This window comes from Oncorhynchus gorbuscha, linkage group LG05, assembly GCF_021184085.1.
Source record: "Oncorhynchus gorbuscha isolate QuinsamMale2020 ecotype Even-year linkage group LG05, OgorEven_v1.0, whole genome shotgun sequence".
Taxonomy (NCBI): domain Eukaryota; kingdom Metazoa; phylum Chordata; class Actinopteri; order Salmoniformes; family Salmonidae; genus Oncorhynchus; species Oncorhynchus gorbuscha.
In genome coordinates, this window is record NC_060177.1 from 19,680,785 (window position 1) to 19,694,389 (window position 13,605).

Below are 13,605 nucleotides of genomic sequence, written 5' to 3' on the forward strand. Positions count from 1 at the left end.
GCTATTGTTATTTACTGCTGCTCTTTAATTATTTGTTATTATTATCTCTTTCTTTTGTTGGTATTTTCTTAAAACTGCATTGTTGGTTAAGGGCTTATAAGTAAGCATTTCACTGTAATACCTGTTGTATTCAGCGCATGTGACAAATACAATTTGAAATGTGTATGTAGGTCTGTCCTTGTCTATTAATGTATGTATTAGCCTGTGATGTTTTATGTGTACCTTAGGAAGAGTAGCTGCAGACTCATGAGCCCAACATTTGTTATACTACCCATTCAAGACAAGTGCCTAGGGAGACAGGTTGTTTCTGGACAGGGCCAGTAGCAGAAGGGTAAATAGCACCATCTGCTATTTTACCCATGAATTTAACCTTTTACCACACTTGCAACTACCAAAATCATTGAGTAGTAGCAGTGAAATTAGTCAACAATCAATACCAGTCACACACCTTGACTATAATTCCCAAAATAGAATTTGATTCAAAATGTACAATAGCAAGCAAATTACTACTTGCACCTCCACATGGCTGCACTGCAGCAACAAGCCCCAAAATTGATTAAAGGTACATTACGGTATCCCTTATAGTCCAAGGACCTTACATGTTGTTTAAAGATGTGGCTCTGGAAGCCTAAACAGCCAAATACTCCATCTAAACATGAATCGATTCTCAATTGCGTTAAAATTCTATAAACATAAATCCCTACTTTCACATGCCAAAATAATCTCACAAATGCTAAATTCACTTGCTGTACAGTTAGGTTGCAGCCAATAGTATTTTTCCAGTGACAACCCTTTTGTAGGGTCCATTTACACACGTTAGGAGATGCAGATAGTCAATTAGCACAGGTTGTAAGTAGACTAACTTCAATCTGTTTTCTGTAAACACTGTAACGTGGAGATACTGTATTTTTGTGTTGGAACACATCATTTTTTATTATATTTCTATCTGATATGAAAGACAAGGTCCTTTTGCTTCCAAAACACTGCCGCAAGTGATGTGTGGTAATGTTCAAACTGAGCATCCAGGGCTCTTAACAAAATTCCCCAGTACAGAAGACGCAGACATCCAATGACTTGTGTAATGTAATGGAACAGTCATGATCAAGGGCTATGCAGCACCCAAATGCTTCAGCGACTGACTGTGTCCAGACGATTTTTTTTTTAAAAAGTTAACTTTCATTAAGCAAAATACCCAATGCAGAAAATACAAGGAACATTTAGCCTGTTCCTTAATTACAAAGTTTATTTCAGATTTTTAACAAGTTTAGTCGAACAGGCCGAATCCCATGTCGTCATCAGATCCCTCTTCAGACTCCTCCTTCTCTTCCTTCTTCTCCTCAGCTGTAAAGAGATCACAGTAATCAATTAACAATACGATCTTCACCAAATACATTGTCTGAAAACAGATATTCAAAGCTAGTTATAGTGAAAGTAATATAATAAACAGTTTACCAAAATACATGTTCATAAACAAAATAAACTACCCTTTATGAACTAGTAATGCGCTGATCAGCCATTTATTAATCTGAAACGGACCTGCTGTTTTGAAAACGGTCCCATTCTACCAGCCTTGATGTATAAAAATAATGATCCCCGCCAATTAGAAATTCCATGTACATTTACATTTAAGTCATTTAGCAGACGCTCTTATCCAGAGCGACTTTAGCAATGAAACTGTTTTAATGCTGTTTGTATTGAGACAGTTCTGGCCATTACTATAATATTTCCAATGTATAGTAAAGGTAAATAAGATTTAGCTTGCCTGACCAAGTGCACAATAGATATTGAGCTGACCCACACATCAATATCTATAACTTAACACCCCATTAGAAGGCACTGAGCCCAGTTTGGTATGAAAAATGATAGACATCCAAAAGGTCAACTTGACAAGGATCTCGAACACTCATGTGGGCTCTGATGTATGCTCACCTGCAGTGGGGGCAGCTGCCCCAGCAGCAGCGGCTCCACCTGAGCTGGCCACTGCCACAGCACCACCTGCTGGCATACTGGCCAGTTTACCATAGCCTGTGAGAGAAATTACAGTTAACTGATTTAATTACAATATATGCCATTTAGCAGATGCTTTTATCCAAAGCGACTTACAGTCATGTGTGCATACATTCTACGTATGGGTGGTCCCGGGAATCGAACCCACTACCCTGGCGTTACAAGCGCCATGCTCTACCAACTGAGCTACAGAAGGACCATACAACTATATTGCTGTATATACCAATAACTAATAACACTAATACAGTGGCAGATAAGCCTTGCTAGAGTTTCAAAACAAATGTCTAGCAGATTAAACCACTAGTGTGCTTAGTCCAGAATGGACTAAGATGTGTTCTCTTCAGTGACTTTAGATTATGCATTGACAGTTCTGCAACTCACCTTGGGCAATCACCTCTTCCACATTTTTGCCACCGAGTTCAGTGACGACCTGAAGGGGGAAAAAAAGGGGTCATAGATTAGTGGTCCATAGAAATTGCAAGCTTGTTTTATGTTTGAGCTCAACTTTCAGAACACACATGTTGTGCGTTTATTTTACTCAACACTGAGATAAGGTCAAACATGTGATAGTAAGCATACCTTCTCCATGCGTGTTTTGTCAGCCTCAATGCCAACACTTTCCAGGATCTTCTTGATGTCCGCAGCCTGTGGGCTGGCATTACCACCAAGGGCAGAGAGCAGGTATGCAGCAACGTAACGCATTCTGCAATACAGGTCATGATGCAGTTATACATCATATGACAACAACAAAAAACAAGGCATAAAAAAAAAAAAAAATCCAATACAGTTAAGTTACTTTAGACAAATACTAAACATGCGTCTCAAAGGGAACGTCGCAGTATAATCCTATGTCATACCCACAGATCAAGTAGCTAGGCCTATACATGCCTACTTTGCATTTGTTTCAAGAGTGACATTTATACACCTTCTCCAGAATCTAAGTGAGAAAAAAACACGTTGGTTGGGCATCTTAACCAAACACTAGGACTCATTGCCTTACTCAAAACATCTGATAGATTAGCTAACTAGGTAACGTTGGCTAGATAACTGAGGTTAGCAAATTAGCTATCTAGTCGAGCTTGCTAGCGCACTGTCCACAAAGTTCCAGTTAGTGAGGTTGTCACTGATAACTTATTTATTCAATCAGAATATGAAGATGTGGCATTGAAAAACTCCCTAGTGAATAATGTTACCAATCACTTAGTTAGCTACAGTTTTGGGCCTTGTTTCTTTGAGACAATAGTGAGAGCGAGTACACATGGTGGCATGTCATGGCTGTTAGGTAGCAAGCTAACTGGCTAGCATGCTCCTCTCCAATACATTATTTGCTGTCCAATTTTAGGTTAGGGGTAAAACAAATATTTGAAAGGAATGCCTACGTTATGGTTCCGTGTTGGACTTATTTTCACTGGGTGTGTATATCCTAAATTGCCTTTAAAAGACACTCACTTGACACGGAAAGGACAGAGATGCGTGTTCACGACGCGATTTGCACAGGCGGAAAGGAAGTTCCAAGGCAGGGGGAAACGGAAAAACGCGTGATGGGCGGGGAAATCGAATGAATTTTGATTGGAGGAGAAAATTCCAACAGGGTGGACTTGATTTGCAAGTCGAAGTGAGGAGATGGTCCGGAGGCCGAGCGGCGTCAACCCAATGAAAAGTGTCAGAAAAAAAAACATTTAGGGAAACTGGAATCACTACATGGTGATAATGATACGCCGCATGTAAGTGATTGGGCCACTGTTCAGTCCAGCAAAGTGCCATTGACTCTCAGTGGTCAATAACGGGACAGATGGAGCTGGGACTGTGCTGTGACCTTAGAACAGACACCTAATTTGGACTACATTAGTACCAACATAGTGCCATACTCTATGAAACGGCACAGAGCTCTTACTATAGTACCATTCTTGCCTCTGGCAATATGACATAATATGGCGTCATCAAAATTTGGTATCAAACAAAAAACGTGGGCCTCCTAAACAAAAAGGATGTTAAAACTACAATTGTTAAAGGAAATACACAATAAAAGTGATGGTAATAGTAAATTGAGAATATAAATAAGCATGTTAAAACTACAATTGTTAAAGGAAATACACAATAAAAGTGATGGTAATAGTAAATTGAGAATATAAATTAGCAAATGAAAACATTTTTCATGGTATCGTTTATTTTGTGCAGTTTTTGGATCTAAATCATTTTGATCTAAATAATTCTATACATCCACATCAACATAACACAATACAAATGGACAGAATAAACTGAGAGCAGCACATTTTGTAAGTAGACCTAACAGTCCAAAACAAGCAAACATTAAACATGATATCAAATAGTTCTCATAAAAGTTTCAAGTTTGGTCTTGCTACTCAAAACAAGAATATAACAGTCAGAAAAGGAATACAAATCATTTCAGGATTTTTCTCTCTCATGAAAATCCCTTGTAAAAAATAAAAAATATCAAAAGAAAACACTTAGAAAAATATTTTATTGACCCTTCCAAAATATAAGTGGGTAGAAACCTGAGGGGTGTTTCAAAAAGCTCTAGGAATTGGCAAGGTAACAGTCCTGACCATTCTGTTGAAACCATTAATGTCAGTCACAAGGACAACATTTCAGTAATCATACTGAGGGGCAAGCCGACATGTAACCAACTTGCTATGGTGTGCCAAATCTGTTAAGCCTTTGTTTATTTTACACATCTGTTTAAATGTATGAATAGAACATAGAATATTTTCTTTATGAAGTGAAGAAAACTTGTGAATGAAATACAAAATGTTTCATGATTTAGATGAATACATTTTATTCAATTCAGCAAAAACGTTAAATCTATTTTATCAATATAACTGGAATTATACAGTACATTCACGAGTGACCATAAAATTCAAATACAAACTATACTATTCAGGTGAAAAATAACATATCTGGAATTGAAATCAGTGATGCCAAATTAAGTTAACATCTTAAAGGGATAGTTCACCCAAATGGGACATGTACCTAATTTTATAGGTCAACAAGTAATCATTCAAACCTGTAAATCAGCAACCAAAAATATGGCTTTGTTAACTCAACCACAGCTTAGCAACAGCATAGCAACGTTATTGGTCTTTATTTGAACTGTATTAGTGAAGGTGGGTTTCACATACCAGTAGATAACATGCATTTTTGATGAATGCCATTCAATAAAGGGTTTACCCGCATTGAAAGATAGCAGGTAGCACCCTATTTCAAACAACCATGCTGGTGGTAGTGCAATTGTCTTTTTCTCGTTTATGCTTTTTGGAAACGTCAGTTTGTGTTGGACAACAATGGCATTTGTGTCGTTGCTGAGACAAGTTGGCTGACCTACTGTAAAGCCACTTTGAATGAGTTGGCCACACAGTTGATGTGTGAATAGAGCAAAATAACTCAAAGAAATTAGAGAAAAAAAATGGCTATGGGAATGCAGCTTTCTTGGGGAATCTCAAAATCCACTGACCCTGTTCATGAAATACCCCTGTGGTTTCGAAAGGTTCTGACTTATTGCTGTTTTTAAATATTTAAAATGTCAGATTTGCCTCAGGTCTCAAAATTGTATACTGTCCCCCCTTGCTGTCATAAGGGAAAACGGTTATCTGAATTTTAATAGACAGATGCTGTGCTTAGTAAGCCTTCTCCCAGCCCACTAAAAACCTACACATGTGAAGGCTCTAAATGATTCATGGGATGCAAAAGCTAGAAGTTGCTGAATATTTTACGAGACAGCAAAATCTTTTTTTAAAGCTTGTAAGACAGTAAAAACATCAGCACAAGGTTAAAAATAAATTCAGAGAATGTATTATTTAATTCCTTAACAATTTAAGATTAGAATACTAAACACAGATCTACCAAAACGTTCACACCTGTTATTTTCAGGAGGGAAAAAAACAAAAAAGAGACCATGGTGAAACATAACGTCTCCATGTAGCCTTCATATACTGGTAAACACAAAATCTCTATATAAATTTACACACAATTCCTTCGAGAATTTATATATTCTATACCTCTTATATCCCAAATGTATTCTATTACTACCAGTTCTTTTCACTCTCAAAAATAGCAGGTGTGAAGTTTGCATTCCTGCAAATGCTTAGTAAACTGGCATTGAAGTGTTAAATCATCTGAGCCTAATTTTATACCCAAAAGAAAATGAGGGTAATTTGAATGACAGTATGACAGTACAAGTTTAAATACATTTGTATTGCCCTGAGGCACATTATAAAGGCTGTACTAAAATAAATAAATACCATCTCTTCAATCAATGAACTTCTGTTGTGGGTCTCATAGGTCTTCAAAAGGCATCCAATATTGCAGCCCAAAATGTAATGCACATGTAAAGCGTGAATGACCAACTACTTGTAGAAATATGATAAATCTAGTGTTTGCCTTGAGTCGTGGTGTCAGAAGTCGCAGGGGTAGGGTGTAGAAAAGGTAGAAATATAATATATAGTAGGGCAAAAAAGTATTCAGTCAGCCACCAATTGTGCTAGTCCTCCCACTTAAAAAGATGAGAGAGGCCCGTAATTTTAATCATAAGTACACTTCAACTATGACAGACAAAATGAGAAAAAACATATCCAGAAAATCACATTGTAGGATTTAATGAATTTATTTGCAAATTATGGTGGAAAATAAGTATTTGGTCACCTACAAACAAGCAAGATTTCTGGCTCTCACAGATCTGTAACTTCTTCTTTAACAGGTTCCCCTGTCCTCCACTCGTTACCTGTATTAATGGCACCTGTTTGAACTTGTTATCAGTATAAAAGACACCTGTCCACAACCTCAAACAGTCACACTCCAAACTCCACTATGGCCAGGACCAAAGAGCTGTCAAAGGACACCAGAAACAAAATTGTAGACCTGCACCAGGCTGGGAAGACTGAATCTGCAATAGGTAAGCAGCTTTGTTTGAAGAAATCAACTGTGGGAGCAATTATTAGGGAATGGAGACATACCTAGTAAATGACCTGCAGAGAGCTGGGACCAAAGTAACAAAGCCTACCATCAGCAACACACTACGCCACCAGGGACTCAAATCCTGCAGTGCCAGACGTGTCCCCCTGCTTAAGCCAGTACATGTCCAGGCCCGTCTGAAGTTTGCTAGAGAGCATTTGGATGATCCAGAAGAAGATTGGAAGAATGTCATATGTTCAGATGAAACCAAAATATAACTTTTTGGTTAAAAACTCAACTCGTCGTGTTTGGAGGACAAAGAATGCTGAGTTGCATCCAAAGAACACCATACCTACTGTGAAGCATGGGGGTGGAATCATCATTCTTTGGGGCGGTTTTTCTGCAAAGGGACCAGGACGACTGATCCGTGTAAAGGAAAGAATGAATGGGGCCATGTATCGTGAGATTTTGAGTGAAAACCTCCTTCCATCAGCAAGGGCATTGAAGATGAAACGTGGCTGGGTCTTTCAGCATGACAATGATCCCAAACACACCGCCCGGGCAATGAAGGAGTGGCTTCGTAAGAAGCATTTCAAGGTCCTGGAGTGGCCTAGCCAGTCTCCAGATTTCAACCCCATAGAAAATCTTTGGAGGGAGTTCAAAGTCCGTGTTGCCCAGCAATAGCCCCAAAACATCACTGCTCTAGAGGAGATAAGCGTGGAGGAATGGGCCAAAATACCAGCAACAGTGTGTGAAAACGGTGTGAAGACTTACAGAAAACGTTTAACCTCTGTCATTGCCAACAAAGGCTATATAACAAAGTATTGAGATAAACTTTTGTTATTGACCAAATACTTATTTTCCACCATAATTTGCAAATAAATTCATTAAAAATCCTACAATGTGATTTTCTGGATTTTTTTTCTAATTTTGTCTGTCATAGTTGAAGTGTACCTATGATGAAAATTACAGGCCTCTCTCATCTTTTTAAGAGGGAGAACTTGCACAATTGGTGGCTGACTAAATACTTTTTTGCCCCACTATATGTGGATCCAAACTAAAAACTTAGTGTGCTAAGTTTTAGAAGAAGGTTAAAATTGTGACTGGGACAGATGGCTGGAAGAGGGTGAAAGATGAGGGAATTGCGTGCCAGTGATGAAAAAACACTATTGGGGATAGCTGTTCTGTTGCCGGCGCTTTGCAGACCTCATCTTCTCAAAGCGGGACTCCATTTCCTCAAGGACTTTAGGAGTGTACCTGACCACCAGCTTCACAGTGCCCTGGGCAGCTTTGAGAAGCTCCACAGCTTTCTCATGGTGCTCCCCCTCCACACTCTAGAAAGAAAGAGATAAAAGGACGATTAGGAGGAAATTAGGTGACTGAATATGATAAATGTATATTGATAGTAGCCGTGTCTGAAATCTGGCTTGCCTGCTATTTAATTAAACTGCATACTGTGTACTAATCATAATACATACAGTTGAAGTCCAAAGTTTACATACACCTTAGCCAAATACATTTAAACTCAGGTTTTTCACAATTCCTGACATTTAATCCTTAGAAAAGATTCCCTGTTTTAGGTCACTTAGGATCACCACTTTATTATAAGAATGTGAAATGTCAGAATAATAGCAGATAGAAGGATTTATTTCAGCTTATATTTCTTTCATCACATCCCCAGGGCTCAGAAGTTAACATATACTCAATTAGTATTTGGTAGTGTTGCCTTTCAATTGTTTAACTTCGGTCAAACGTTTTGGGTAGCCTTCTACAAGCTTCCCACAATAAATTGGGTGACTTTTGCCCCATTCCATCTTGACAGAGCTGGTAACTGAGTCAGGTTTGTAGGCCTCCTTGCTCGCACACACTTTTTCAGTTCTGCCCACACATTTTCTGTAGGATTGAGGTCAGGGCTTTGTGATGGACACCCCAATGCCTTGACTTTGTTGTCCTTAAGCCATTTTGCCACAACTTTGGAAGTATGCTTGGGTACATTGTCCATTTGGAAGACCCATTTGCTTTAACTTTCTGACTGATGTCTTGAGATGTTGCTTCAATATATCCACATAATTTTCCTACCTCATAATGCCATCTATTTTGTGAAGCACACCAGTCACTCCTGCAGCAAAGCACCCCCACAACATGATGCTGCCACCACCATGCTTCACGGTTGGGATGGGGCTCTTCGGCTTGCAAGCCTCCCCCTTTTTCCTCCAAACATAATGATGGTCATTATGGCCAAACAGTTCTATTTTTGTTTCATCAGACCAGTAGGATATTTCTCCAAAAAGTACGATATTTGTCCCCATGTGCAGTTGCAAACCGTAGTCTAGCTTTTTTTATGGCAGTTTAGGAGCAGTGGCTTCTTCCTTGATGAGCGGCCTTTCAGGTTATAGGACTCGTGTTACTGTGGATATAGATAATTTTATACAGCATCTCCACAAGGTCCTTTGCTGTTGTTCTGGGATTGATTTGCACTTTTCGCACCAAAGTACGTTCATCTCTAGGAGGCAGAACGCGTCTCCTTCCTGAGCGGTATGATGGCTGCGTGTTCCCATGGTGTTGCATACTTGCATACTATTGTTTGTACAGATGAACGTGGTGCGTTCAGGCATTTGGAAATTGCTCCCAAGGATGAACCAGACCTGTGGAGGTCTACCATTTTTTTCTGAGGTCTTGGCTGATTTGATTTTCCCATGAGGTTAAGCAAAGAGGCAATGAGTTTGAAGGTAGGCCTTGAAATACATCCACATGTAAACCTCCAATTGACTCAAATGATGTCAATTAGCCTATCAGAAGCTTCTAAAGCCATGACATAATTTTATGGAACTGTCCAAGCTGTTAAAGGCACAGTCAACATAGTGTATGTAAACTTCTGACCCACTGGAATTGTGATACAGTTAATTATAAGTTAAATAATCCGTCTGTAAACAATTGTTGGAAAAATTACTTGTGTCATGCACAAAGTAGATGTCCTAACAGACTTGCCAAAACTATAGTTTGTTAACAAAAAAATTGTGGAGTGGTTGAAAAAATGAGTTTTAATGACTCCAACCTAAGTGTATGTAAACTTCGGACTTCAACTGTATCCTGGTCCTGGGACCATTGCTTAAAGGAATAATCCACTCAAAAGTATATATTTTTTTCATTAGTCCACTGGTTGATAGAGTCCCAAAATGTGTTGCATGTCAGCAATCAAGTTTTCAAGATATAGAACTTTTCAAAAAGCAAGTTGTTGCCACATCATCATGATGATGCGTAAAACCACTAAACAAGGGACACTTTTTTGTTGTTGTCTGTTTAACTAAACCAGTGTTTTATCATAATGAGAGCATATGCTCTCCCAAAGACGCCTAACCGACTTACCAAAACGATAGTTTGTGAACAAAAAATCTGTGGAGTGGTTGAAAAACAAGTGAATTACTCCAACCTAAGTGTATGTAAAGTTCCGACTTCAACTGTACTATTTAGAACATTGTGTTTAGTAAAAACGAATGCAGTAAGCAAAATATAACAGCATACTAGGCTCATCCTACAATGGGCAATTGTGTCGATTCCCTACATTAATTTATTTTGGTACAGCTTGTCCCCTCAGCTGTTGTTAGACACACGTGGGCCTCGAAATACAATTCTCTTCCTCAAGTGCAGCAAATACTACTAAACAAAAAGCCAAAATGAGTATGACAACCTGGAATTTTTAAAGCATACTCAATTTTCGAAATTGCACATTCTACAAAACTTTCTTTTTCGCCTTCCCAAAATGCCTACTATTTAGAACGCAAGTATGGGTATTCGGACACAACCAGAGACTGCATAAACAACACGTACCACCCCATTGACAGAAAGAAGCTGGTCGCCTCTCTTGAGGCCCCCGTGGCGGTCCGCGATTCCACCAGGAATGATGCGTGAGATGTAAATAGGAGAGTTCTGTTCCTTCCCTCCCATTATATTGAAGCCAAGTCCTTCCTCAGTCTTAGGCAGCTCCACCACGCGAGGGTGTGAGTGCCCCTCACTGGCCGCAAACGCTGCAACAGTGGCCTACAAGACAAGAGAGGTTGTTAACCCAGAGTTTCCTACAGAGTTGTTTAATATTGGTTGTTGTTGTTTTGACATACCTTGGCTGTGGCATTTGCCCTGACTTCTGGGCTACTGTTAATGTCCACTGTCTCATACACATGTTCATACACCTACAGAGTTGTTTAGAAAAGGCAGAAAGAAGGTTAGTCGAATGCAAACTGCAAAGCTGAATTACTTCCGTCAATTACTTCCGGGGCGGCAGCGTAGCCTAGTGGTTAGAGTGTTGGACTAGTAACTGGAAGGTTGCGAGTTCAAACCCCCGAGCTGACAAGGTACAAATCTGTCGTTCTGCCCCTGAACAGGCAGTTAACCCACTGTTCCCAGGCCGTCATTGAAAATAAGAATATGTTCTTAACTGACTTGCCTGGTTAAATAAAGGTTAAAAAAATAAAAATAAAAAAATAAAAAGGTCTGACATGTTAAAAATGGAGATCCTGGTAGTTCTTGCTGTCCATAAACTGGGTAGCTTATTTCGTAATCGCAACACTATACGTTGAAGGAATGACAAATCTTATATCTGAAATCAAATAACTAGTCTATAGGCAGCAATCAAACAATTAATGTTTTATAGGCCTGTCTATAATCAGCCCCATCTCACATAAGTACACAAATCCGAGTCTGGAGGTCTAAAGTACTGCTGATTCTTTTTTTTCCACTCACCTGGTGCCCCAGATCTGAATCAGTCACACTTATTGGAGGGGGAGAATGAAAATCAGCAGTACTTCTGGCCTTGAGGTCCAGATTTGGCTACATAATTTGAGTTGAACTTTGAAGGGTGTGATGGGCATTTAATGGCATTGTCACAGCTTACCTCTCGCACAGCATTACAGAACTCGCTCTGCAAGACCCTTTGCAGTGCCTGCAGTTTCTGGGGTGGCACTTCCCCCGTCCTCTGGAGCTTGTCAAGCAATTCAATGGCCCGAGAAATGTCTGTGGGGAGAAAACATGGAGACCACCCACCGTCAGAGATCTTACCAATAATTGACATCGATTTAAAGACTTTGGTTTGGGAAATAATTGCTTGAGGCAGAGAATCTAACACTTCAGCACAAGAGTAATGGAGTCTGTTGGTTTTTGATTTTGTAGATTGATGAAGTAAATCTGTCCATGCACAGGGTATTATGATGCAGGCATAACTGATCATTACCAAATCTTCATCACAATGCTTGTGGTAGAATTCAATGGACAGGGACTTGTATCATCAGGACTGCAAGTAACATAGTCTGGGCTTTCGGGTGCAACATTTTCAAACTAACCTAGCTAGCTACTGAGCTACAGCTAGCTACATACTGGACTCTGAACTTTTGTTTGGGTGCAACTGCTAACATTACTAGGAAGCTACAAAGTACCCATTTGTCACACTTGAGTAAAAGTAAAGATACCTTAATAGAAAACAACTCAAGTAAAAGTCACCCAGTAAAATACTACTTGAGTAAAAGTCTATTGGTTTTGGTATTTGGTTTTAAATATACTTAAGTATCAAAAGTAAACGTATTAATAATTTCAAATTCCTTACATTATGCAAACCATACAGCACCATTTTTTAAATGTATGGATAGCCAGGAGCACAATACAACACTCAGACATTAATTTACAAACAAAGCATTTGTGTTTAGTGAGTGTGCCAGATTAGAGGCAGTCGGGATGACCAGGGATGTTCTCTTGATAAGTGTGTGAATTGAACCATTTTCCTGTCAAAATGTAAACAGTACTTTTGGGTGTCAGGGAAAATGTATGGAGTAAAAAGTACATTATTTTCTTTAGATAGGTAGTGAAGTAAAAGTTGGCAAAAATATAAATAGTAAAGTAAAGATACCCCCCAAAACGATTTAAGTAGTACCTTAAAGTATTTGTTCATAAGTACTTTACACCACTGCAAACTACCAGCCTTAGAGGATAGCTATCTAAATCAGCTAACGTTAGCTGGCTACAACATTAGCAACTCAGCCCATCTGTCTTTCTTAAAACTAAAGCGATTATATTGGAATAATCTATTTTTCTTTCGACTTTTGAGAGATGATTGTACTTTGGGCTAGTTATTTCAAAATTAAATGGCTAACTAAATTAAATTCCAGATTAGCTACCGTTATCTAGCTAGCCATCTGTTTGGCTCGTGTGTATTTTCATAATTTTAACCATTATTATTGATCAAGCGATCTGTGTTGTTTGACGTTTTACCTCTTTCCAGTCGAACAGGTTCCCCCAAAGACGCCATAATAGCCCAAATCCGGCACTGTTTGGGAGAAATTATCAGGCTAGCAAAATATCCACTCGGCGATAAACAGATTTGAGCTGTATTGACGGGGATTGTTGTTGCGTCAAGGACACGCAATCCGCACAATATACGGTCAATGTGCCCAATCCACGATGGGGGAGAAACTGAGAAGTCATATCTATTTTTGAAAATGTGGTATCCTAAATGTATAACCTGCAATATTTACAGTTTTTCAATGATTATCTAAATTATAGATTTTAACGTATAGTTATTCAAATGTCTTATCTGATCATTATTCATAACCCAAAATGAATTGTTTGTAAATGTCTTTGTAAACCTACAATGTCGATTCAATATGTTTAAGCCATAATTTTGATCTCTGTCAGTCCTTGCATAAT

General features: G+C 38.9%; 2 protein-coding genes across 3 annotated transcripts; both read right to left on the bottom strand.

Annotated features, from left to right (window-relative positions):
• Positions 1-1,225: 1,225 nt before the first annotated feature.
• On the bottom strand, positions 1,226-3,580 carry LOC124035027 (60S acidic ribosomal protein P2-like). 2 transcript variants are annotated; one of them, XM_046348425.1, is made up of 5 exons: positions 3,457-3,580; positions 2,587-2,710; positions 2,389-2,437; positions 1,930-2,025; positions 1,226-1,341 (listed from the first exon to the last, which is right to left on the bottom strand). In XM_046348425.1, exons 2-5 carry the CDS (start codon positions 2,707-2,709, stop codon positions 1,265-1,267), a joined length of 345 nt encoding a protein of 114 aa, XP_046204381.1. In that variant the 5' UTR covers position 2,710; positions 3,457-3,580; the 3' UTR covers positions 1,226-1,264. The 2 variants fall into 2 exon arrangements, with proteins under 2 accessions (XP_046204381.1, XP_046204382.1); XM_046348426.1 differs by having other exon boundaries at positions 3,387-3,515.
• A 4,258-nt stretch (positions 3,581-7,838) lies between these two features.
• On the bottom strand, positions 7,839-13,329 carry LOC124035029 (protein lin-7 homolog C). Its single transcript, XM_046348431.1, has 5 exons — positions 13,171-13,329; positions 11,804-11,922; positions 11,031-11,102; positions 10,744-10,953; positions 7,839-8,249 (listed from the first exon to the last, which is right to left on the bottom strand). Exons 1-5 carry the CDS (start codon positions 13,205-13,207, stop codon positions 8,082-8,084), a joined length of 606 nt encoding a protein of 201 aa, XP_046204387.1. The 5' UTR covers positions 13,208-13,329; the 3' UTR covers positions 7,839-8,081.
• Between the last annotated feature and the right edge of the window lie 276 nt (positions 13,330-13,605).

Bases quoted from the DNA above. Each gene is read 5' to 3' on its own strand.
- LOC124035029 (XM_046348431.1), bottom strand. From the start codon at position 13,207: ATGGCGTCTTTGGGGGAACCTGTTCGACTGGAAAGAG. The intron at 11,103-11,803 runs GTAAGCTGTGAC...ACAACTCTGTAG, and splicing joins TCTGTAATGCTGTGCGAGAG to GTGTATGAACATGTGTATGA. The intron at 8,250-10,743 runs GTACGTGTTGTT...CTTTCTTTCTAG, and splicing joins TTCTTTCTGTCAATGGGGTG to AGTGTGGAGGGGGAGCACCA.
- LOC124035027 (XM_046348425.1), bottom strand. From the start codon at position 2,709: ATGCGTTACGTTGCTGCATACCTGCTCTCTGCCCTTGGTGGTAATGCC. The intron at 2,438-2,586 runs GTATGCTTACTA...TTCCCCCTTCAG, and splicing joins ACAAAACACGCATGGAGAAG to GTCGTCACTGAACTCGGTGG. The intron at 2,026-2,388 runs GTGAGTTGCAGA...TTTCTCTCACAG, and splicing joins GGAAGAGGTGATTGCCCAAG to GCTATGGTAAACTGGCCAGT.